The following is a 22,404-nucleotide window of genomic DNA, read 5'->3' as shown; positions in this document are numbered from 1 at the left end:
AGTCCCACGCCAAGAGGGGCCGCACCAGGGTCCACCTCCCCCCAGCCCAGCATCCCTGTCTTGCCTCCCGACAGTAGACACCTTTAGAATGAAGCAAGAGGCTGACTAAGGTTTTGATAGCATATTTTATTTTAATCTAAGAAAAATGATTAAATTCAAAGTTCAGAAATATAAAAGATTATCCAATAAGGTTAGGACCATAACTGTTTCTTAAACAATGGTGACACACGGGGGCTGGTTTTGAGGCTCCAAGGTTCCCCTTTGAGTCTCCCGCGAGACACTGCAGGAAACGTCTTCATGAAAATTGTCGAGACAGATCGACAGGCTCTGTGTTGGAGGATCTGGGGACAAGAAGATTTCTTTCCAAACCTAAAGCTCGAGCTGAGGCAGCGTCGGTCTGTCACTGCGCTCCACTCCACGGAGCCCGTGGGCACAGAACGGAGGCAGGGCTCCAGCCCTGACGGGGGCAGCCGGCTCCCCTGAGGCCCGGCCCCGCTGCCCCCCACCCCTGTCCAGCCCCACTCGGGTGAATTTCCCAGGGGCCAGTCCTCGAGGCCCGGACGCCTCCAGGAAAGAAGGGACGCGGGCACCCACAGGCCTTTGCCCCAGCTGCTGGGACCAGCGCCGGGCACAGCCTCGCCTGGCCATGCCTTCCCTAAGGAACTTGCTCAGGCGGCAGCTTTCCCTTCCCGGGGGCCCCGGGGTAGACCATGGACAGGTGGACAGGGGCCAGGCGTAAGAGAAGAAGGCTGACAACCATGTCTGGCTGGCTGGGTCGGATCGTGATTAAATTTACTTTTCTGAACGTTGGGCCCCTCCACGCTGCCTCAGGAGGCAGGCAGAATTCTCTAGCATTTACAGCGTGGATAATCTGAGCCCAAAGCAAAACTCAAACAGAAGCTCACAATGGAAAAGCAGGCATACCAAGAAAAGGTTGAAAAATCTCCTCTTCTACCAGGGCACTACCGGTGAAGACTGCGCCAGTGGCTGGATAATTCACTGCGGGAGCAGGAACTTGGGAAGGAAAACCAGCAAGCTAACACAAGATCCCAAGAAGCGAACAAACCCAGGACGGGGTCAGCAGTCGACTACGCACGTCTACAGAGCCGCGGAGCTTCCAGCATAGCGTCAGCGATGCCGCCAGGACAGTAGGTCCCTGGCAAAGCCAACCTGGCGAGGCTGCTAGGGACAGCGCCCGTCAGGAGGAGGCACAGGGTGGAGCCAGGGCACCTCGGCCAAGGCTTCTGTCGGTTAACACGTGTGGGATGAAGAAGCTAAGCTTAAATCCACTCAAAATACATCTCCACCAGCTACAGGTTTTGAAGGTCAAAGAAGGACACATACATTGTATGTGATTAGTTTTCTGAAGCCAGCCCTTCCATTTTCACAGATTAAAGCCGTCTATTTAAATATCTCATTTCTACAAAGTGAATTTACAGGTAAAGTACAAAGTGCAAATACTATGTGTTTGTTTTGGTTTTTTAATTGCTTTTTGGTGAGGGAGTTGGCCACGTGTCTCGGACCTGCCGTGGAGCCATTCATCCTTGCTTTCTTGGCTGAAAAAAAAAAAAAAAAAGAAAGACAAAAAAAGAGATGTATTAAGAATTTTGAAGCACTCATTTCTGAAAATGAAGGCTTGCCTTCCAGGAATAAAATAAATCCAGCTGATAAGAACAAAGGGAAAAGCAACATTTTACACAGCAGTGAAAAGAGACCGTCCTTCGCTTGGGTCGCTGTGGCTATCTAGTTGCTCAGCCGTGTCCGACCCTTCTGCGGCTCTACGGACTGTAGCCCACCTGGCTCCTCCGCGGGATTTCCCAGGCGAGAGCGCTGGAGCGGGCTGCCATTCCCTTCTCCAGAGCACCTTCCTGACCCAGGAGTTGGACCTACGTTTCCTGCCCTGGCAGGCAGAGTCTCCACTGCTGACTGACCCACCAGGGGAGCCCCACTTGGGACATAAGAATTAACTTAAAAAAATAAAGGAATTTTGGGCACTTCTTAACTTCTAGCACGTTTCTTTCATTCAATGTTCAGAAATATAAGAAAATATATCAGCTGAGGAAATAAGCATTTCTTTCACATACTATAAGCAGCTTCACTATATTAAACATTCTTCAGAATCTCCAATCACCATGCAGTTATCATGCAAACGTATTTTTAACAATCTAACTTATGCTTCGGATTTTATAAAGGCAAGGCTGCTTTTTGACAATTTTCTTTTCACCCTTTCCATTCATTATTCCATCTCTAAGAAGAAATGCAACTGAAAAGTTTGCTTACTAAGTTCCTGGAATTCTGCCCTCGAGTGCAGAATTAAAAATCATGAAGAATGAAAAGGAGAAGCAATGTGCAGCCTTCTTGGCTTATTTTTCCACATAGACCCATTCCAACCAATACAAGTCAGGTCTATTTAAGTTTTGAGGAGACTTCTGGGTTGGCTTTTACCCTCCTGCTAAATATATGAACAGGCGGCAAGAAGAGAGACGGCATCTCCCACATTAAGAAAACAAGACATTCTATTTTAATTAGTTGTGGAGAAAGATAAGCCATCACCACGTTTAATCAGAGAATAAAACTGATCAGATTCGCTGGAGGAGAAGCGGCACTAATGTTCTAACCTGCGTCCACATCACTGGATGGTAGGGTTCCGATCACTGAGGGATCGTTATGGAAACTGCAGAAGACACCCGGAAACGCGGGTCACTTTTTGTTTTTTTATTAAATATGGGCTTCATGTATCCTCTGAGATGCCCTTTATTTCCTCTTCTTGTGTTTGGTTATCCATACAGTGAAAGACTTCGGTGGTTAGACTCCTGATTCCTTCAAGAAGCCTGCATGGTCTTCAATCGCTTTAATAAATGCCAGCTGCAGCAGGGCCTCACCCAGGATCACGGTTTGCAGTGATAAACATCATAGAAAGAGCTGGGGAGACTGCTCCAGATTCCTTTTCCAGGGAAAAGGCTCAGGAGTGAGGCTTGTGCCTGGAACAGAGTTTATTTCAGACTGAGGCAGCACATGTGTGCCCGTCACCGTTGTTATCTTAGGAAAAAAAGTCGTGCTGAAGTCTTGGGAACTCAGCCAGGTAATTGCTTTCAGACCAGCCCTGTTCTAAAGCACAAGTGATTTGTGCTGGGATTTAAAAAGTTGAAACCATAAACACTTGCTCAACGAAGAAGACCAACCCTATCACACATCTTTCCTAATGAAATGGTTTTAAGTTACATCCTAGGTGTGCGCTAGAGGTCTCCATTTCAAACCCACAACAAATACGGGGGCTTGTCTCAGGAAACGGAGGCCTGACATCAAAGAGGTGAAGACAGAATGCACAGCAAATTGGTGAGCGGCCTGGAGAAAGGAGGGTGTGGCCCTGGCTTCGAGGGAGGAGCGAGGAGCCGCTCACGTTTACCCTCCGGAAGAGACTCTGGGCTTGAGAGGGCTGTGGCTGGGGTGGCATGGTCATCTCCTGTAACTGCAGACAGAGACCCAGCCTCGGAAGAGCAGAGGGCGGCTGTGCACACACACGACGCTTCGAGCCCCCTCGGAGGTGATGCCTGGTGGAAAGCGAAGGCAGCCTGTCCCTGCAGTCTCCTTCACCAAGCATAAGAAACAAATTACGGATGCAAATCCTGGAGAACTGTTTAATATGTGTGTGTGTGTGTGTGTACACACACACACATATTCCCACAAAACAGGGGGACTCGGAAATCTTCTCAAAATAACAAATAATTGAAATTTCAAGTAGTAAAAATAAATAATTAGGGCAAAACCCTTGAAGCTGATACTTCAGCAAGTTGGAGATTTCTGACAGAATCTTGCCAGGCTCTCTGAGGCCTCACAGGCGTGTCCTCAGGGCCTCACCGAGGATCACTGTTTGCAGCGATAAACACTTTAGAAAGAGCTGGGGAGACTGCTCCAGATTCCTTTTCCAGGGAAAAAGCTCAGGAGCGAGGCTCTGCCGTTCAGAGCCTATTTTCAGGCTGAGGCAGCGCCTGTGTTTATGAGCACACGGCAAGGGGCTGAGAGTCCCCTCGGAGGCAGCGCTTGGTGAAAAACGCGGGTCTACATTTCTTTCTTTCTTGGGAGGTGCTTCACTCACCAAATGAACAGAACTTCAGTTGTTATTACCTACAACTAAAGCAGCAAGTTATTACGGCTACAGTGTAAACATACTCACCTGCCTATTAGAAGCGCTTTCAGCATTACCTCTAGGGGCTAGCAGGGGAAAAAAGAGAGAGAGATTAGAAACCAAACATACTTCATTAGTAAGAGGTTAAGTAGACTCTTTCAGGAAGAGAGCCACACCACTTCAGGAAAGAGTCGTCCTCGAGCAAACTTTGAGAAAACAGGCTTTACACGCGTGCTCAGCATGGAGCATAAATAATGGGTCATAAAAGCCAGTATATAAGCAATTCCACCAATTCAGACACTCTAGGCCAACTTCAGAAGACGGTTCCATTTTGCCCCGAATTCCACAGGCGTGTCCACTCGCTGCGGAGAGCGCCCTGCTCAGCTTCTGAAGCTCCAGCAGGGAGAGGCGACCCCGGCACCAGGTACTCCAGCACAGAATGCCGCCGCTATGAAAGCTTTGGGTCTTATATTTAAGTCACGAGAATCATTTAACTGGCTTGGCTCAAAATAACTATTTCCAAATCCTGCTTGGCTCCACCAAATCCTGCTTGAGCCTCTCTCAGGACAGGGACCTGGGACCCCACCTGTGGAGACACTTTCCTGCCTGAAACCTCTGCCTGGAATTTCAGTCTCCCCCCGCAACCTTCTTAGCAAGCATCACCCATTACAGTGGATTGTTCCTATTGATTCCATTTCTTGTTTCCATGCTAATATGTAAGCTCTAGAAGTACATGACTTTTGCCTGTCTCATTTACTGTGATTTTGCCAATGCTTTGAGCAGGGAGCACTGGATAAATATCTTTGGAATAAATCAGTAGGTGGAAGACAGCACCCCTAACCCCAAACACCTGATTAGTTGTCAATGTCCATTCATTCAATTAATAAACTAAAGAGCAGAATTATTCCAGGTTCAAACCTCTTCTCTTGTTATATTCAAGCAAACAGAAACAGAGCATGATCAGTTAAAACACAAATGTATTGAACAAATCGCAAAAATACTGAGTGAGTAGTAGCTAAATGGACTGCTTCTTTCACCTGCAGGTTTGAACGATTCAAGGATCTGGATCACGGCTATTGCCACTCTCCACTTTGTTTGGCCTGAGATGACGACTCTATAGAGAAAGCAGGCGTTGGGCCGTTGGTCCAACTTGAGAGAATATTAAGTAGATGCTCTGAATCTATTCTAACCAACTGGGCTGTCAACAATTGCCAGAGTTTTCTTGGTTCCTTTCCTGGTAAATAGTCCACCGATCACTGGAGGCAGCCACAGACCAAAGGTAAGTTACGGCAAGAAAAGTTAACATTTCTACGTGTCTAGAACTTTGCTCTATAGATGAAAAGAATATAAATTTCATGAATGACCCTGGGTGAAATATTCCTCTCAAGACAGTAGGGGAAAATTCCATGAAGGAGTTTTTCAAAATACATAAAGGGCAAAAAATAAGCTGCTAATTAATCTGAATGAAACAGAGCGTACATCATTTAAAAAAACATGAAGCTGTGCCACACCAATGAAAACAGTTTTCAGTGAGAAAAGGACCGTGTACCTCCCAGCTCCCCATGTGAAGCTTAGCGATGGGTGGTCGGGGGGAGGGTGCTGCCATGGCATCAGACGGTACTGATCACTTCCAGGTGGCACCGTGCATGGTGACGTGGCTGTGAGGCAATATGCCCAAGAGAATGTAGCCAGCATGGCAACTTGGGTGAAAAGCACGATTTGGTCAAAAATGAGCATTTCCTAATTGCTGATTTTCTGTACAATTGTCATTTTAGAGGACCATGAAAACATAATGTCATCTTTTGTGAATTTTCCCTGAGCCCTTGGAAAATATTTATTCTATGTTCTATCTTTTCTCAATATTTTTCAGGATATTTTTTCATTTTAGCATTTTTTGTAATAGCAAAAATTGAGATCATGCTCCCAATAATGTCTTAGTTGCAAAAATTTAAATGCAAAATCTTGTTTAACTGCTCAAAGTAAAAATAAATGTGATTAAGTATTTATATATTATGATCCCACTTTGTAGTGAAAATCGTAGTGCATAAATACATACATATTTGTCGTGGTTCAGTCGCTAAGTCATGACCTCATGGACTGTATGTATATATGAACAGAAATAGTGTCTGGGAAGCTATAGATCTGGTCTGATTTTTGTCTCAAAATAAAAGATCACATGTTATTTATGTTCTTTATTTGATTTCTCATATTTTTTAGAATTTAAAAAATGCATTTGCAAGTAGAGAGAAAAAAAATAAATTTGGGTTTTTAGAAATAATCCCTCTTGAATATTTATGTTTCTTTGACTTTTCCCTATTTCAAATGACACAGAATAGGAAAAAATAAACAATAATAAAATTGAAAAAAACTAACAATAGGAAAAAACTAAGAGAAATTCAGCAAAAAAAAAAAAAGAAAGAAAAAGAGCTGCAAAATCAGCTAACTTTTTATCCAAATCGCCAATGCTCATTTTTAAACAAATTGTCATTTTTACCACATTAGTTTATTTGGGGGAGGTCAGGGGCCATCTTTCCTCATAGCTGAGTCAGTAAAGAATCTGCCTACAAGGCAGAAGACCTGGGTTTGATTCCTGGGTCAGGAAGACCCCCTGGAGAAAGCACTGGCAACCCACTGCAGTATTCTTGCCTGGAGAATCCCATGGACAGAGGAGCCTGGCAGCCTACAGTCCACGGGGTCGCAAGAGTCGGACCTGGCTTAGCGACTAAACCACCACCACCGGGTCCAGGGCTTTCCCGTCCCAGTTGAGCTACAAATACAGGGCAGCGTGCAGACCACCATCTACTGATGCTCCAGACTCAGCTCTCAGACCTGCCTTGCGTTTCAAACGTGCTGCAAGTTTGGCAACAGGAAGATGGGATCGTAAGTCAGCAGCGGTGGGAGAGGCCCCGTGGACCCCACCGGCTCCAGGGACCAGGGCTGGTGGTCCAGCGCCTCGGAACTGCGCTTGGGTTCCGGGAGGAGACTCGCCCAACCGGCAGCACAGCTGAAGCTCTGTTTCAACCACGGAAATGACTGTTTGGAAACAGGAATTATTGAGCTGCTAATAATCAGGCGGAAGGTTTGGTCAGGGGCCATGCCTGGGGGCCCCAAGTGACTCCCAGGGGTCCCCAGTTCACTTTTCAGCGTCAGAAGGCCACTTGGGGAGGGCAGGCTCCCCTCCCCTCCCCTCCCGAGGACAGAAGAGTTAAGACGCGTCTCCAGACACCTCTGAGCTCTCCCCTTTCCACGCCGGCTCCCCTCTGACCACCCCCCGACCATCTGCCAGCGTCTCCACCGGCAGGGGCCTACAGTAAGGCAGCGCATCACACTTGCCTCCACCCTCAGGCTGTTGGGACCGTTTCTCTAACTCTCAGCAGAGGCGTGGAGAGTGGGCGGGAGTGGCTGAAAGTGGGCAGAAAGGCTTACTGTGGCGCTTCCTCGTGTCCGCCTTGGCTTCCTCTCTGCTCGCGCCCAGGCAGCCCATCAGCTCTTGCAGGGAGATGGACTTGTCGTTATTCAGGTCGCAATACTCCACAAACTTCTTCACGCATTTCTTGGGTTTGGACTTCTTCCGAAGAAATCTCTTGAAGGGCTTGATTTCCTTTTTGCCGATGTCCCCGCTGTTGTTTTTATCCAGCAGTTTGAAATACCAGTGGACCACTCGCTCCTCCAGCGTGTGGCTGGGGTCAGGTTCTGAGAGCCTGGAAGACACGTGGGTGGTCAGGACCCCTGCCCTGGCCCTGGTTTGTCCAGAAAGGCACCCCCACCCAGCTCTGACTTTCCCCGATGGAGGAACCTGCTTGTCGCCCTCTCCTTCCTAAGGCATAAGGCTGCCTGGCTTTACCCTTCAATATAATAATGATTTAAAAAAATAACTTAGAAAAGGAGATCAGGCAAACATTTTCAACCTGGTTTCAAACTAGCAAATGGCACAGTGAGTTTGGACAGGCCGGTCGCACAGCGGGCGTTGGCAGGTCTCGGGGACCAAGCCCGTGGACCACCACTCCGGTCACAGGACGCCCATCTCCACTCCGGTCACAGGACGCCCATCCCCACTGCCTGCACCCTGAGGCTTTCTACTCCTCTGTGTTCCTGGGCAGGCTGTTGATGTCACAGGTAAACTAAAAGGTGAAAATTCACACATGTCCTAAAGTGGTAAGCTGACATCTTACCCTGGACTGAAAAATAAAGTTTGGTATTTTAAGATTTAAGTTAAAAACACTTCCAGAAGTTCTGCGTTTAAGGCTGATCTTGGAAACCCCGATGTTACGACGGGGCTTCTCACTAAGCAGAAGATGCCGGCAGGTGCTAAGCCTGGTCCTTGCTTCCTTGGCCTGCTGTCGACCTCTGTCCCCATGAACGTCAGGAGGGAGTCAGACACCAGGCGTTCCCGGGTGTTAGGGCTTTCTGAGACTATTGACCATTTCTCAAACTCTCAGAGGACCTTCTAGGATGGAAATTCACTTACTGCTTTCAACTGTAGTCTTACAGAGAAGAGCAATCTTTCTGAAAATATAAGATGTCAATTTGAACTTTGGGTGGTTCCATACAATTTAACTTTCTACTGGATTCATAGCCCTGCCCTGTATTCTTCTCCATTCTGACTCTTAAGCAGAGGCAGAGAGAGGAGGACTTTGAGCCGAGGGACCAGAAATCTTAGATCAGCTAGAGGGGCTGGAATAATCAAGGTTTGGGGAGGATGGGAGGAAGGTCAGTGCTCTAAGAAAATACAGACAGTGAGATTCCCAATCAGAAAACTGTGCTTTAAGATAAAGAGACTGATGATCGCTAATTAACAGGGGAGAGCCAATGCTTGAGACACCGCGTCCATTAAACACTGGACACGACCCTCCTGTGGGCCGACAGTCGTCCACAGACGCAGGTCAGCTTCAGGGACTCGACAGCGTCTCAGGAAGTGGAGCTCAAAGCCTCAGCCCCAGAACCAAGCGCGTCCACCAGGCGCTCAGGGCAAGTCCCCCAAGGTTCAGAAGTCAGACTCTGAACAGCGTTAATACAATTAACACCCCTGAATCGCAGCCCTGGGAAGGGCTGAGAGGCAAATGTTACATCATATATATTTTATTTAAAAAATCCTATTTTGAGAATTTTTAATCAAACAATTTAATTGAAAGTATTTATAAAATCCAGTCACTAGCTCTGAAACAGCATTCATTCTGAAGCAGGGAGCCCTCTGGGCTGGGTTCTCCCACGCCCCCGTCTCCCCTACCCAGCGTCTGCACCCCCTGCCTGATGGAACCTGGGGAAACCCCAGGGCCTCGGCTTGGTCCCACGCCGGCAACATCCTCATGGGACTGATCGCATTACAGGAAGACCCGCTAAGCAGACCTCCTGCACACACGGGCGAGGACCTCACGCTTGGGGACGGGTCTGCTCTGCTCTGGGCTGTGCCCACTAAGCCGAGCCCCGAGATTCCAGTGGCTGGACTCTGCCCTCCAGGCTCCAAGGGTCCATTGACCACCAGGCTCCGTCCTAGCCCCTGCTCTGAGGTCAGGGGCAGCGCACCTGCCGGGGGAGGAGGGATCAGAGACCGCGTGGACCATGTCGGTGGACAGCGCGTCCAGCACGCTCGTCAGAAACTCGCTCTTTTTGGCACCAGGACAACCTGAAAAAGACCAAGCACAGACATCGTTTCACGCTTCCCAGAACTCACCGAGCACAGCGGAGTTCCCTGTAGCGGAAAGAAGGGCTGGGTTAGGACTCAGAAACCTGGCTGTCAGGCACATTGTATCAGTGAGCTCATCCGAACACCTGCAGCCCACACATGTTGATTTTAAACCCCAGCTTCTGAAAACTACAGTCTCTAAGATTTCTAGAATTATTTCGTGACGCTAACAGATTCCTGGGCATTATCATCTCACTGGTCCCCAGAGCGGCAGCCCCAGGCGGGTGGCATCACTGCCCCCGTTCCGTAGGAAGCCCCGAGGCTGGGAACTACCCCAGGCTCACACGACTGGGGCAGGACACACTGGCGTCTGGTCAGATGAACCTGAGACAGAAGACGGCTCATGGCCTTCGAGTAATTCTGCAGTGGAGTTCACCTGAAGCTTGACATTCCACTGCAGTCTTCACCTACAAGAGGCCACTGAACTGTCCCTAAGTCCCCTGCACCCTCTGTGTTTCGGGATGAAGAGAGGCAGCTGGGCACGTCTCTCCTGGACTCCGAGAAGCAGGAGGGATCCTCCACACGGATCCGATGGCAGTGCCGCGTGCGGCAGCCAAGTCACTCAGGACGCGTGTGTTTACACAGGCGGAGAGCTGGGATTTTACAAACTTCCTTTTGACACTTGAGTTTTTGTTATTATTATTCAAGCACATGTTAATTGCCTGTAGCAGGAATCCATTTATGCTGGTTTCCACTTCGTTAAATACACATATCAGAGAACAGATGCGAATCCCTAAGGGTCAAGGGAGGGTGAAAAAGAGCTGTGTTGTCCCGTATGAATACAATTAGCAAAGCAGATTGTGATCTGTAGGGGAAACCCCCAGGGAAAACGCTACTTTTCAAGGGAAAAATGAAACGGAACATTAAGCGTTCCCTGGGGAGGAAGCAGCCGACTTGCAGCTGGTTGCCCGCTCCAGGACGGGCAGCGCCCTCAGCACAGTGTGTCTGAGACGGTCATCTGACGAGGTCATCAACCGCTCCAGGACCGGCAGCGCCCTCGGTACGGCATGTCTGGGACGGTCATCTGACGAGGTCATCGCCCACTCCAGGACGGGCAGCACCCTTGGCACGGCGTGTCTGGGATGGTCATCTGACGTGGGGACTTCTCCCACTCTAGGACGGGCAGTGCTGAGCTTCCTCCAATAGCCCGTGTTCAGACCTGGACGGAGGCCTGGAGCTCAGGGGTGAGCAACCCTCAGATCCAGCAGACCCGGCACCTGGGTCCAAGCCCTCACCTGGCGGGACGGGGAGACAGACCCGAGGCCTCACACTCTGGGACCTGTGGCTGCTGGTTCCAGGACAACCCCTCATGAAACAGAAATGGCTGTACCACTTCTGAATACGCGTGAGACCAAATAGGGCCAGGGCGGCACCCACTGTGGCCAGCATCCTGGGGAAATAATCCCCACACAGAGGATGAGATGGTTGGATGGTGTTGACTCAGTGGACATGAGTGTGAGCGAGCTCCGGGAGACGGTAAAGGACAGGGAAGCCTAGCGTGCTACAGTCCACGGGGCTGCAGAGTCGGACGCTGCTTAGCAACTGGACGACGATGACCATACGCCAGGGTCAGGCAGCATCGAAGGCTGACAGACGGAGGATGGAGGGGGGCAAGGACCGCCTTCACCTCCCGCCTGCACCACACCCCCTGGGTTTCTCCAGCTCTCCTGGGAGGACGCCTCCTCCCGGGAACACAGCAGCCCCAGGCCTGCTCATCCTCCACAATGTTTGTAAAAATGAGAAGAAATCCAAAGGAAAAAAATCAGAGCGCGCACGATTAAGAAGCGGCTTCTGGTTATATGAGAAGTGCCAGCAGTACTGGGCCATGGCCTGGGCCTCCCGAGGAGCCTCAGAGCTGGGGGACAGAGGGAGCCGGGCCCCCGGCCACTGGGTTTCCCAGAAAGCCCAGAGCAGCCCCTAGCCTCCCTCACGCTCGGCCCCTTGGGCGCGGGCAGCAGCAGCCACCGCAGAGCTCTGCGTCCTGCCTGCAGACCACAGGCCGTGGCCAGCAGCCTCCCGAGCCCCGGGCCAGCTCAGTGGGTAGCCAGGAGACAGCGGGTGCCCACCCAAGGGGGCCCGGCCTCCCCCGCGGCAGCTCACCTTCCCTCCTTCTGCCCGCAGGGCCTGGCACGGCCCCCAGCGCCCGTAAACCTCGTGCTGGGGAAACCGCGGCCGGCAGGTTTCTGAGACGGGACCCAGAGTATATTTGTGTCCACCCGCAGGACGTGGGGCAGGCCTGGAGGGCTCGGGTCGGGGGGCTCAGGGCAGGGACAGCTGCGCAGCAGGGCCTTCCACGGAGACCTGGCAGCCGGGTAAAGAGACGCTTGTGTGTGGTGGGGCGGGGGGACCAGACGGCCCTTCTCCAAGTTGGAAGCAGAAAGGCTGCAACCATTTATTTACACATTCAAGGCAAAATCCAGCATCCTGCCTGGCCTGGAAATGCTCAGTTGATTTCACTTATCTGTGAAATCCAAGGAAAATACTTGGCATCCTGTCAGAGTCCTGTGCAGACACTCGGGTTCTAATCCCGGCCTGACCCGCGTGAGCGGGTGGCCCCGTCCCAGCCTCAGTCCCTGGGCCTAGCGAGCTCCTCAGCAGCGAGCCGGCTGGCTGCTGCTCCCCAGACACCAGGCGCCGTGTGGCCCCAGGGAACCTGGTTCATAGCTGATGCCTTAAAAACTATTTGACTTGTTAACTCTTAAAATGAATGTGTTCTGCCCTATGAGACATCTTTAGTTTTAAAAATAGACGTTTTTGGTGTAGAAATTACTGACTTCAGCAACTTGACTGTTTCATCTTTTCCCTTTTTCTTGCAAATACAGATGGAAACATTTTCGGGGCTGAGACCTCGACCATGTTGGGAAACTCCACTCCACGTGGTAACCGGCATCTGCTTCTCTCCTGCGACCCAGCACACTCAGGATCGCCCTCAAAAGGAAAGCCAACACCGAGAGAGGGAAGGCGGGGTGGCGATGGCCTCAGTGGGTGGCGCTGTACACAGCACACAGCGTTGGACCGTGTCAGCCACACCGATGCCCAACTGAGGTCTGCACGTCGCCCAGCAGGTGAGGCCTGGGGCCTGCGGGCCAGGGAAAGCGGGGCTGAGGGTCCACTGCTGACCGGGTGACAAGACGGGGTGAAGGGTCAGAGGACAGTGACAGCCATCAGTCGGGCTTTAAAGCATCTAGTAGCACCGAGTAGGCTTAAAGCTTCGTCTGCTGGTTCATCATTTCAAATATCTATAAACTGACATAGGCAAGGAATAACATGGAGAGGAAGTAAGAACCCTCTCTCTGGTTTTCAGGCCCCTCTGTGGAGCTGTGTGCACCTCTGGGGAGCTGTGTGAATCCCTCTGATGAGCTGTGTGAATCCCTCTGATGAGCTGTGTGAATCCCTCTGATGAGCTGTTTGCACCTCTGGGGAGCTGTGCGCGCCTCTGAGGAGCTGTGTGTGCCTCTGGGGAGCTGTGTGGGTCCCTCTGGGGAGCTGTGTGGGTCCGTCTGAGGAGCTGTGTGGGTCTCTCTGGGGAGCTGTGCGCCCCTCTGGGGAGCTGTGTGGGTCCCTTTGAGGAGCTGTGTGGGTCTCTCTGGGGAGCTGTGCGCCCCTCTGAGGAGCTGTGTGGGTCCCTCTGGGGAGCTGTGCACCCCTCTGAGGAGCTGTGTGCATCCCTCTGGGGAGCTGTGCGCCCCTCTGGGGAGCTGTGTGGGTCCCTCTGGGGAGCTGTGTGGGTCCCTCTGGGGAGCTGTGCACCCCTCTGAGGAGCTGTGTGCATCCCTCTGGGGAGCTGTGCACCCCTCTGAGGAGCTGTGTGCATCCCTCTGAGGAGCTGTGCGCATCCCTCTGGGGAGCTGTGTGCACCCCTCTGAGGAGCTGTGTGGGTCCCTCTGGGGAGCTGTGTGTGCCTGCATGTGCGTTCATCCCACTGCAAGCAACTACTTCCCTGCTAACAATTTAACTCCTCCAGTTTTGGAAGTCTGCCTTCTCCCAAACTTATAAGAATTTATCACACAAATTTTCAGGGAAGTCTCGTATTGTGCGATTTCCCAGAGTGACATGAACACATTTGACCTGCAGGGTGTGGGTCAGAAGCGAGAGCCGCCATCTGCTGCCTCCAAAGGTTGTGAGAGACTGGGATTAAGTCGCACCTGTTCCTCTAGAAACGTGACGACAAACGCTGATAACTGTCTCTTTGCAGTGGATTCGACTCACTTCCCTGAAGACTAGCACAATCTACAAATTGCTAACCTACATGAATTTTCAGTTCAGTTGCTCAGTCATGTGCGACTCTTTGCGACCCCATGGACTGCAGCCCTCCAAGCCTCCCTGTCCATCACCAACTCCGAGTTCACTCAGACTCATGTCCATCAAGTCGGTGATGCCATCCGGCCATCTCATCCTCTGCCATCCCTTCTCCTCCTGCCTTCAGTCTGCAGATTTTAAATCCCTTTATTTCATGTACAGTATTTTGGACATAAAAGCAGCTGCGTGGTTGGTAATTTCTCTCTCAATTACCTTTACTGAAAGTGAGTGCAAACACAGGATGAATCATGCAATTCTTTTTCCCTGTGTGTTACTGGCAGGGAGAGGGAAGCTGCAACGAGCTCCCTGCACAAACCAAGTCCGCCAGAGCCAGAACATCACCTCCATCCCTGTGTGCAGAGGAAGCGGGTTTGTCCCCTGGAGGGAGGCTCCTCCTACAGATGAGAAGGTGAAAGTGAGGCGTCGAGTGAGACCATCCTTGGCTGGCCAGTCACAGAAGTGGGAGGGAGATGGAACAACGGGACACCGGTCCTTACAGTTTAGCTCACAGCAGAGCAGTGGAGGAGAGAAGGGAAGGTCTGCCGACTCCGGCACCGTGTGGAGGGCCCCTGAGACCTGAGACACGGCAGGGGGACAGTCCGTGGCCCTGAGCGTGAGGGACTGGGCTCTCCGCTCTGCAGCTTCCGACAGCGCAGCCTCTGAGGTCTGCCCTGACCTCCACCCGCCCTCGAGCCACAGCCCTGCTTCCAGTCAGCCAGAACACCAGGCTCCTTCCTAGTCCAGGCTCTCCTCAGCTAGACGTGGGGCTGGAGTGCTGTTTCCCACGCGCTGACATGCCCCAAATATGTACAGCATGCTCATCTCAGGCCCTGGGGTCCCAGCATCCCACCTGGGGTCCCAGGGTCCACAGGATGGGTCCCCACACCTGGAGTTCCTGCAACTTCACTGACCTCTCTTCCCACCCCCACACTCCCACCTCAGGACAACCTGCCTTAATTTAATAAGTGTGTTTTTCTTAATTTTTACCTTTATATGCAGTTCAAACGTTAACAACATTAAACAAAAGTAATCAGAAAAGTTCTTAAAGCACGTTTAAAAAAGCATCTGCAGCTAACAGTACAGAAAAAAACATCTTTATAAACATCCCCGCCAGCTGGGCATCGAGTGTCACGTGGAGATGGCGGTTCGGGCTTCCCTGGTGGTCCAGCAGTTAGGAGCCTGCCTGCCGGCGCGGGGGCTGCGGCTCCATCCCCGGCCCAGGAGGTGCAGTCCTCCGCAGAGCAGCCAGCCTGTGTGCTGCGACCTCGACCTCGACCTCGGAAGCCCGCGAGCCCTGAGCCTGTGCGCTGCAGCCAGAGACGCCGCACCGCCACGATGAGAACTCAGCACCGCAACCAGAGGAGCCCTGCTTGCCACAGCGCGAGAAAGCTGGGGAACCTCGACAAAGACCCAGCGCAGCCAAAAATGAATAAACAGCAGGATTCATGAAAAAGGAAGACAGCAGCGTGGAACCAGGAGGCCCCCGCACTGCAGGAGAGACATAACCAGGACGCGTCCACATACGCTTCTGGGCTCAGTGGTAAAGAATCTGCCTGCAATGTTTGAGACCTGGGTTGGATCCCTGGGTCAGGAAGATCCCCTGGAGGAGAGCCTGGCAACCCACTCCAGTATTCTTGCCTGGAGAATCCCATGGACAGAGAAGCCTGGTGTGCTGCAGTCCACGGGGTCGCAAAGAGTCAGACATGATTGAATGCACGCACGCACACACACACACACACACACACAGAGGCAGGTTTATACTTCAGGACACCTATGTGGGACACGGGGAGTAAGCTCATCGTCACAACAGGCCCAAAGGAAAAGCACAGACGTTTCCAACCTTAAGATTAAAAGCAAAATCGCTACTGTGTATCAGCTCTACCTTTTTATCTTTTCTAATATTTACAAATTTTTTATATTTATTTTCATATTTTCTACACACTTTTTCATTCTAAACAAAGAGGATTTCAGGCTTGAGGCTGTGCCTTGATTACCGAACATTCAATAATACACTGGTGAGCATCAGAGCTTGGCTAAAGTCCACGCCTAAGGGCCCCGGGAAGTTATTCTCCTGGAGACGTGGTCAGAGGAAGCCGGGCTTGGAGAGCCCTCCTCCTGGTGCTCTCCTGCCCAAGGCTCCTTGGGCTGGACGCACCGCACTCAGGCCTGTGGTTTGGTTCTCCTTTGGGTGGGTCAGCTGAGCCCAGCACGTGCGCCAGGAGTTGGCACCAGCTGATAAGTTCAGCGGGATATGTACTAGAGAGACAGTGTGTGTCCCCAAGCCCCCTACACTTCTCAGGGGCAACAGCACGTCCTCCACATTTGTGTGATAGCCATTAGCCATACCTCCTGTGAAAAGCAGCACTTTTACCCTCAAGGCGCTTATAAATAAAGCAGTGGTGGCGAGAGAGGGGGGCTGATGGTGGCAGAGGTGGGAATCCGCTTGCGGGAGGCACCGGCTCCTCGGCTGCCATGCTGGGGACTGTCCAGGGAGCCAGGAAGCGGGGGCCTTTGAGGACACACGTCCCCATGATGTGGTGTCCTGACCTGCAGATGCCCTTTCCAGGATGAGGGTCACCGGTGATGGCTCCCGACCCACAGGCTTTGTCCCCTTTCCAGGATGAGGGTCACTGGTGATGGCTCCCGACCCACAGGCTTTGTCCTCCCCTCCCTGTCTCTCCTGAGCACAAGGGCTTGAATGATCCCTGACCACGAGACGGGAACTTGGAGCTTCTTGAAGGCCACGGAGGAGGAGTCAGCAGTGACCGTCTTCTCTCAAAGCCTGGCACACCAGCACCGGACGTGACGTGAGGGTGTGTGGGCACCTCCCCCCACTCGACGAGACAGACCGCGGGGCCACGATGGGGACAGAGAGGGGGCTCCTGAGGAGATGTGGCCGGGTCCACGTGGTGCTGCCCGCCCTCTGGAGGGGCTCTGACCGCCCGGCTCAGCTCAGTGCCCCAGCGTCTCTCGGAGAAGCGGGGTCACCGTGCTCGGGAATCGTGTGTGTCTATTTACAACTCAGGAGAGAGCGGTGGTGCTGTGCCAGGTACAGAAGCCCCGCTTCCCGCTTCTGGGCACACGCTTTCCTTTGCTCACTGCCTGCTCGCCACCAGTGCACCCAGCGGTACAGGCAGGTGCTGCTGAGAGCAGTTCTGATCTATTCCCTGAGACACGGCCACCTTCCTGTGGGGGCTGAGCCAGGGCCCTTGGATGGACGGCTGCTGACTGGCAAGTGTTCTCGGGCTGGGAACGCAGTAACAGTGACAAGGTTCTTACTGCAGCCCCAGGGATGACGGCCACGTGCCTGGCAGGCACGTACATGGTACCACCCAGAGCGGCGCCTGCCCCAGGCCCGAGGGATCTAAGGTGACCTCCCGTGAACGAGGAATGGCGGGTGGAATCTGGGCTGCAGAAGCAGACAGAAGCCTGGCTGATCCTGGCGACCCAGGGGTGCAGGGAGGCCTCTGCCCCAGGGGCTCGGCATGAAGACAGCCGTGGACGCAGTGCCCCTCACCCCACAGCCCAGCAGCCGCCCGGCCTGGCCGGAGGAAGGAGCCCGCGGGCAGCCTGGGCCCAGTGACCTGCGGCCACGAGGCCTGGAGCCGGCTCGGGCGTCCGGACAGAGGCCAGGTGCTTTCTTCCTGCCACCCCTCCAGGGGACAAAGCTTCCTTCCCAGACTCCCGGTTCATCTCCCTCCAACGGCTTGCTCTACAGCTCAGCCCTCTCACACCCTTTATGAGGAACTGAAGAAAGAGCCGGGCTAAACAACCACGTAGCCGGCCTGCGTGTTCTCACACCACAAACCGTAAAAAGCCCTTCAATCCCCGCCGTAAAAAAGAGGCCTCTGCTCTACGACGTGCTTGTAAATTATACTTTAAAGCACCCATGACCTTGACTGGATTTCAAGTGAGGTTTCCTTTTGCTACACTTTTAAAATATTAAGAGTGAGCCAGTGTTTTCATAGCCACCCCAGAGCATTCAATCAAAGGTGATTTCTGCCGACTCCCTAACTGCCAATCAGCGCCTGGGTCTCTGCAGCAGAGATGGAGCCTGGGCTCAGAGGTCCGCACCCTGCCCTTCACGTCCGCAGAGGCTCGGCGCCTGCCCTGGCTTTCCTCCCTTCCTTCTGCCGGGTCAGACCCCTCATCACAGCAAAGCCTGCTGAGGAAGGGGGGAAGGATGGGAGGGGGACAGGGAGGGGAGAGGGACGATGAGGAAGGAAGGAGAAAGCAAGGGACAGGCACACGCAGAGTGTGAGAGAACTCTGCCACGCAACCACAGTAACCGCAGAACGGCGTGATGGTCCACAATGCAGTCGAGGAAACAGGAGGTGAAGGGCACGGCCAAGGATGCCCAGCGACCCACCAGCCAGGCTCTGGGCCCCCTGGGTTTTAATCACCCAAATGCATGGGGCGATCACCTCCTCAGAGCCCCAGCACGGAAGCAAAGCTCATGAGATGACAGAGGGGCTGTGTGCTGCCTGGGAGGGGAGTGGGCTGCGGCCACCGCCACTCACAGCCCCAGCCCCCTACCCCTGCACCAGGCAGCAAGTGGAACAGGGACCTGCACCATCTCTGCACCCTTGTGATTCGGGGGGGAATTTAAACCAGGCATGAGGGATGAGAGGTAGACCCCACCCCACCTCCGGTTAAGTGCCCTCCTCAGCCGCTGTGCCAGTCACTCGCCTGCAGACTCTCTGCTCTGCCGAGGCAGAAAGCGGATGCCTCCAGGAATCTGCTCAAACACCTGCATCTCAGGACCAAGTCAAGCCCCAGCTGTGATCAGTTTCAATGCAAAGGCTAGCGTGAACCTTCACAGATAAAGAGAGTAAGGAAAGCTGCCTCGATGATTTTTCTGGTTCTTCCCTAAAGAACGGAAGCAGTTATGTCCTTGGCAGGATTTGGGCAAGTCACCAAAGGCTGGGTGTCGCAGAAGCAGAAGGTCGGGTCACATTTTGGAAGTGACTCGAGCAACAGGTCTTGGGTTTGGGTTTTTTTTTTTTCCCTCTATGTCACTCAGAGCCAAAAATGGTGAATTCAGTCGACAATTTGATGACTGAGACAAGAAACTACAGCTGAATCTAACCAAAGAAAACTCCATACTGAAAGCATCCACTGCTGAAGCCTTCCTAGGGTGAGGGTGCCAAGCCCCCGGGACCCCACGGCCGGCCTGCCGGTCTAGCTGGGTCCAGCTCAGAGGACACGTGCGTGAACGAAAGCACACGAGGGTCATTTTCTCCTTTTAAAAAAAAGTTTGCCCCCTCCTCATACCACTCCAACTCTTTGCCTGAAATTCTTCTCTTTTTTTGAGTCACAAATAGCCTGACAACATTCCAGACTTCAAAGCTGTTCTGAGGTTAGTGACCAAAACTTTACAGACCCCATAGGACTCGCTGCCCAATCCTGCACTGTCCTCCGGGTGGGGCTCGGGGCCACGCTGACCGCAACCGTCCCCCCGATGGAGATTCGCCTCTTTGCTCACCAGCCCTGCAGCTCTAAGTCCGACCTCTGCTCCACTCTCTGTGCCCAGGGACCCCCACGCCCACCGCAGCCCTCCAAAGCCTCAAGTCTGCCCAGGACCCTGCATGCCAGAAGCCTCAGCCTTCCTCCAAGCTCCTGACAAACAACAACAAAGACTGTAACAGCCAAAAAAAGCTACTTGATACCACTCCCACAAAAGACAGTTTAAAAACATACTTCGCCCATGTCTGACTCAGTGACCGGCACTGTTTGAAACTATGGCCCCAACAACACAGGGTTTCCTGGCCTGACAGATGAAGCTGGATCCAGGGAGTGAACAGTCCAAAGAGGTCTGCGCTCATGCTTATATTTCCATCAGAAAATGTGTACTGATGTCCTTCAAAGGAGCAGCATTTCTCTTGAGACTAAAGCCCCAGGCATCCATGTGGACCATCCCAGAGGCACCAGTGGGCTGGGTCGGCGGAAGCTGGTGGAGCTGGAAGCCCCTGTCGCGGCGGCGGGGGCAGGGGTCGCCGGCAGGGGCTGCGCTGATGCTCCCCCTCAGCGAGCAGAGCGGAGAAGTGAGTCTCAGGTTTGTGCAGCTGCCTCGGGGTCGGGTCACGTATCACGCAGACAAACTTGCCAGGGCGTCCTGGTGGGAGGAGGCAGCGCCCGAGCGAGGGCTGCGTCCTCGGGTCAGGGCGTCCTCTGGGGCCCAGGGCTCGGCGCCGAATGTCCACTCCACAGAGCGGTGCTCGCGCATCAGGACACGCGTTTACCGAACAAACACTCAGACTTATTCTCGCCCACCTTGTGGAACAGCTTGGAGCGAAAGCCCTGGGCTTTTCTCACCAGAACCTGCCTGTTGAACCTGTGAACATTCTGTGTGGAAGATTCTTGCTTTCAAAGCTGCCTTAAAACAGATGAACCCACACCCCTGCCTGCGTCAGTCACTCAGCCGTGTCTGACTCTTTGCAGCCCATGGACTACAGCCCACCAGGCTCCTCCAGAAACAGAGGGTGGGGGTGGGGGGCTAACAAAAATACTGATGCAGATAGAGAATGAAGGCTTATAAAACGGGAGGGTGGCATGGGGGCTGGAAGCCCCTCGAGCATCAAGGCGCCCCTGAAAGGCGGCCTGGGGATGCAGTGGGCTGCAGGGCTCTGTGCTCTGAAACGCCGTTCACAGAGCTCCAGCCCCTACGGGACCACGTTCAGTGCCCGTCAGCTCTGCCCAGGAGGAAGCCCCTCTGAGTGACCCCGCCACCGCCGAGAGCCTGGACACCGTCGGAAGAGCAGGGTCACATCCTCCGTGGAGGCTCACCACTGCCTGTGCCGCAGGGAGATGGCTCTGCGGTCTGGAATATAGACCCTCCCCGCGGGAGCCCGCCGGGCGCCTTCCCCTCGGTCCCCTGGGAGCCCGCCGGGTGCAGCCCCCTCGGTCCCAGGCACCAGACCGGCCCTCCTCAGCTCAGGACCCTCACTCCTCAACGCCTGTGCCCCTCATCTCTCATGAGCATCTGAAAAGCCCTCGGTAACGGGCCCTCTGAGTCCAACATCACACAACGTCGTGTTGGAACAAAGCTCAGAAACTGACCAAGAGCCACGCGTTTTCTAAAGAGCGGAGGGAGCCAGGAGGGAAGCCATCGGCACTGAGGCCTCTGCCGCGCCTGGAACTCAAGCAGAAGCACGGAGGCAGGCCTAAGCGTTCCTGGTGCTGCGCAGGGCGAGACCCCGCAGCCGCCCGGGGACACCCAAGCAGCCCAGGGGCCCACCGTCGGCCCGTGTTCGGTCTAGGAGCCGCACCCTTGAGAAGGGCTGCGAGCCCCCACCTCCTGTTCCAGTCACAGGCCTCTCTTAGGCCTCTCACATATTCTGAGTGCGTCCCGAATGATTCCTTGTCATGCACATTCTTCAAAACTTAAGACTGGAACTGTCCGACAATCCCACTTCTGGGTATTTATTCAAAGAAAATGAAAACCCAGGTCCGAAAAGATGCACGCACCCCAGTGTAGAGAGCAGTGTAGAGAGCAGCGCTATTTACAACAGCCGGGATGCGGAGTTAATGTAAGTGCCTTCCACAGATAAACGGGAAGAGACGGTGCGTGTGTACATACAGTGGAACACCGCTCCGCCGTAATAAAGAATGAGCGTTTGCCATCTGCTACGACGTGGATGGTTTTGGAGGGCATTACTCTTAGTGAAATAAGCCAGGCAGAGAAGTCAAATAGCATATGGATTCACTCATACGTGAAACCCAGAAAGCAAACCACCAAACAAAATAAAAGAATGAACCAAAAGCAACCCCCAGATGCAGAGAACAGGCTGGGGAAGGGAAGGGGAGGGAGGAGCAGGTAAAGGGGTGCCCTGCGCGGTGACCGGTGGAAGACCCACTTTGGTGGGAGATCAAGGCCGTGCAGACAAGTATAAACAGTGCTGCGCATGTGAAGCTTACACGATTTGGTTATCCAGTGGGAACTCTTGGGTTTTTTTCTTTAATTAAAAAAAAATAAAATCACAATTCTTTTTGGTGAGAGCTAACTAGGGGAGATGTCCATTACAGCCTGGGCAGGAAGGGGTCACATTCAGTGACCTCCCGCCCACCCGTGAGCCTACAGGGTCCCTGAGAAGAACGTCCCCGTGAAGGTGGCTCAGCTCCACGTCAGAAGACCTGGGAGGTGGCGGTGTGCATCAGCCCTTTTCTCTGAGGAGCAGACTAAGACTCAGAAGGGAGAACAGACTGCTGGACGGTGGCCACGCCAGGCTCCCCAAATCCAGGCATGTGAGGGCGGTGTGTCCTCCTCCTGGAACCCCCTGGTCTATGTCACGGCACC

The 22,404-nt window shown here is 53.2% G+C and overlaps 1 protein-coding gene across 3 annotated transcripts in view; it reads right to left on the bottom strand.

Annotated features, from left to right (window-relative positions):
• Positions 1-106: 106 nt before the first annotated feature.
• SMOC2 (SPARC related modular calcium binding 2) overlaps positions 107-22,404 on the bottom strand; it is a 162,434-nt gene continuing 140,136 nt past the window's right edge. For 2 of the 3 annotated variants that reach the window (XM_027972681.2, XM_027972682.2), the window contains exons 10-13: positions 9,650-9,749; positions 7,553-7,827; positions 4,175-4,212; positions 107-1,556 (exon numbers count right to left, since the gene is read on the bottom strand). In XM_027972681.2, coding sequence (XP_027828482.1) covers positions 1,539-1,556; positions 4,175-4,212; positions 7,553-7,827; positions 9,650-9,749 — 431 coding nt within the window. In that variant the 3' untranslated portion in view covers positions 107-1,538. Of the gene's footprint in view, positions 4,213-7,552; positions 7,828-9,649; positions 9,750-22,404 lie in introns of all 3 variants that reach the window. The other variant, XM_060419334.1, reaches the window with a different exon arrangement.

The sequence above is a fragment of the Ovis aries genome, chromosome 8 (genome assembly GCF_016772045.2).
Source record: "Ovis aries strain OAR_USU_Benz2616 breed Rambouillet chromosome 8, ARS-UI_Ramb_v3.0, whole genome shotgun sequence".
Classification (NCBI taxonomy): domain Eukaryota; kingdom Metazoa; phylum Chordata; class Mammalia; order Artiodactyla; family Bovidae; genus Ovis; species Ovis aries.
The sequence above is the reverse complement of the archived record's forward strand: the minus strand, read 5'-3'. Positions and strand labels throughout refer to the sequence as shown.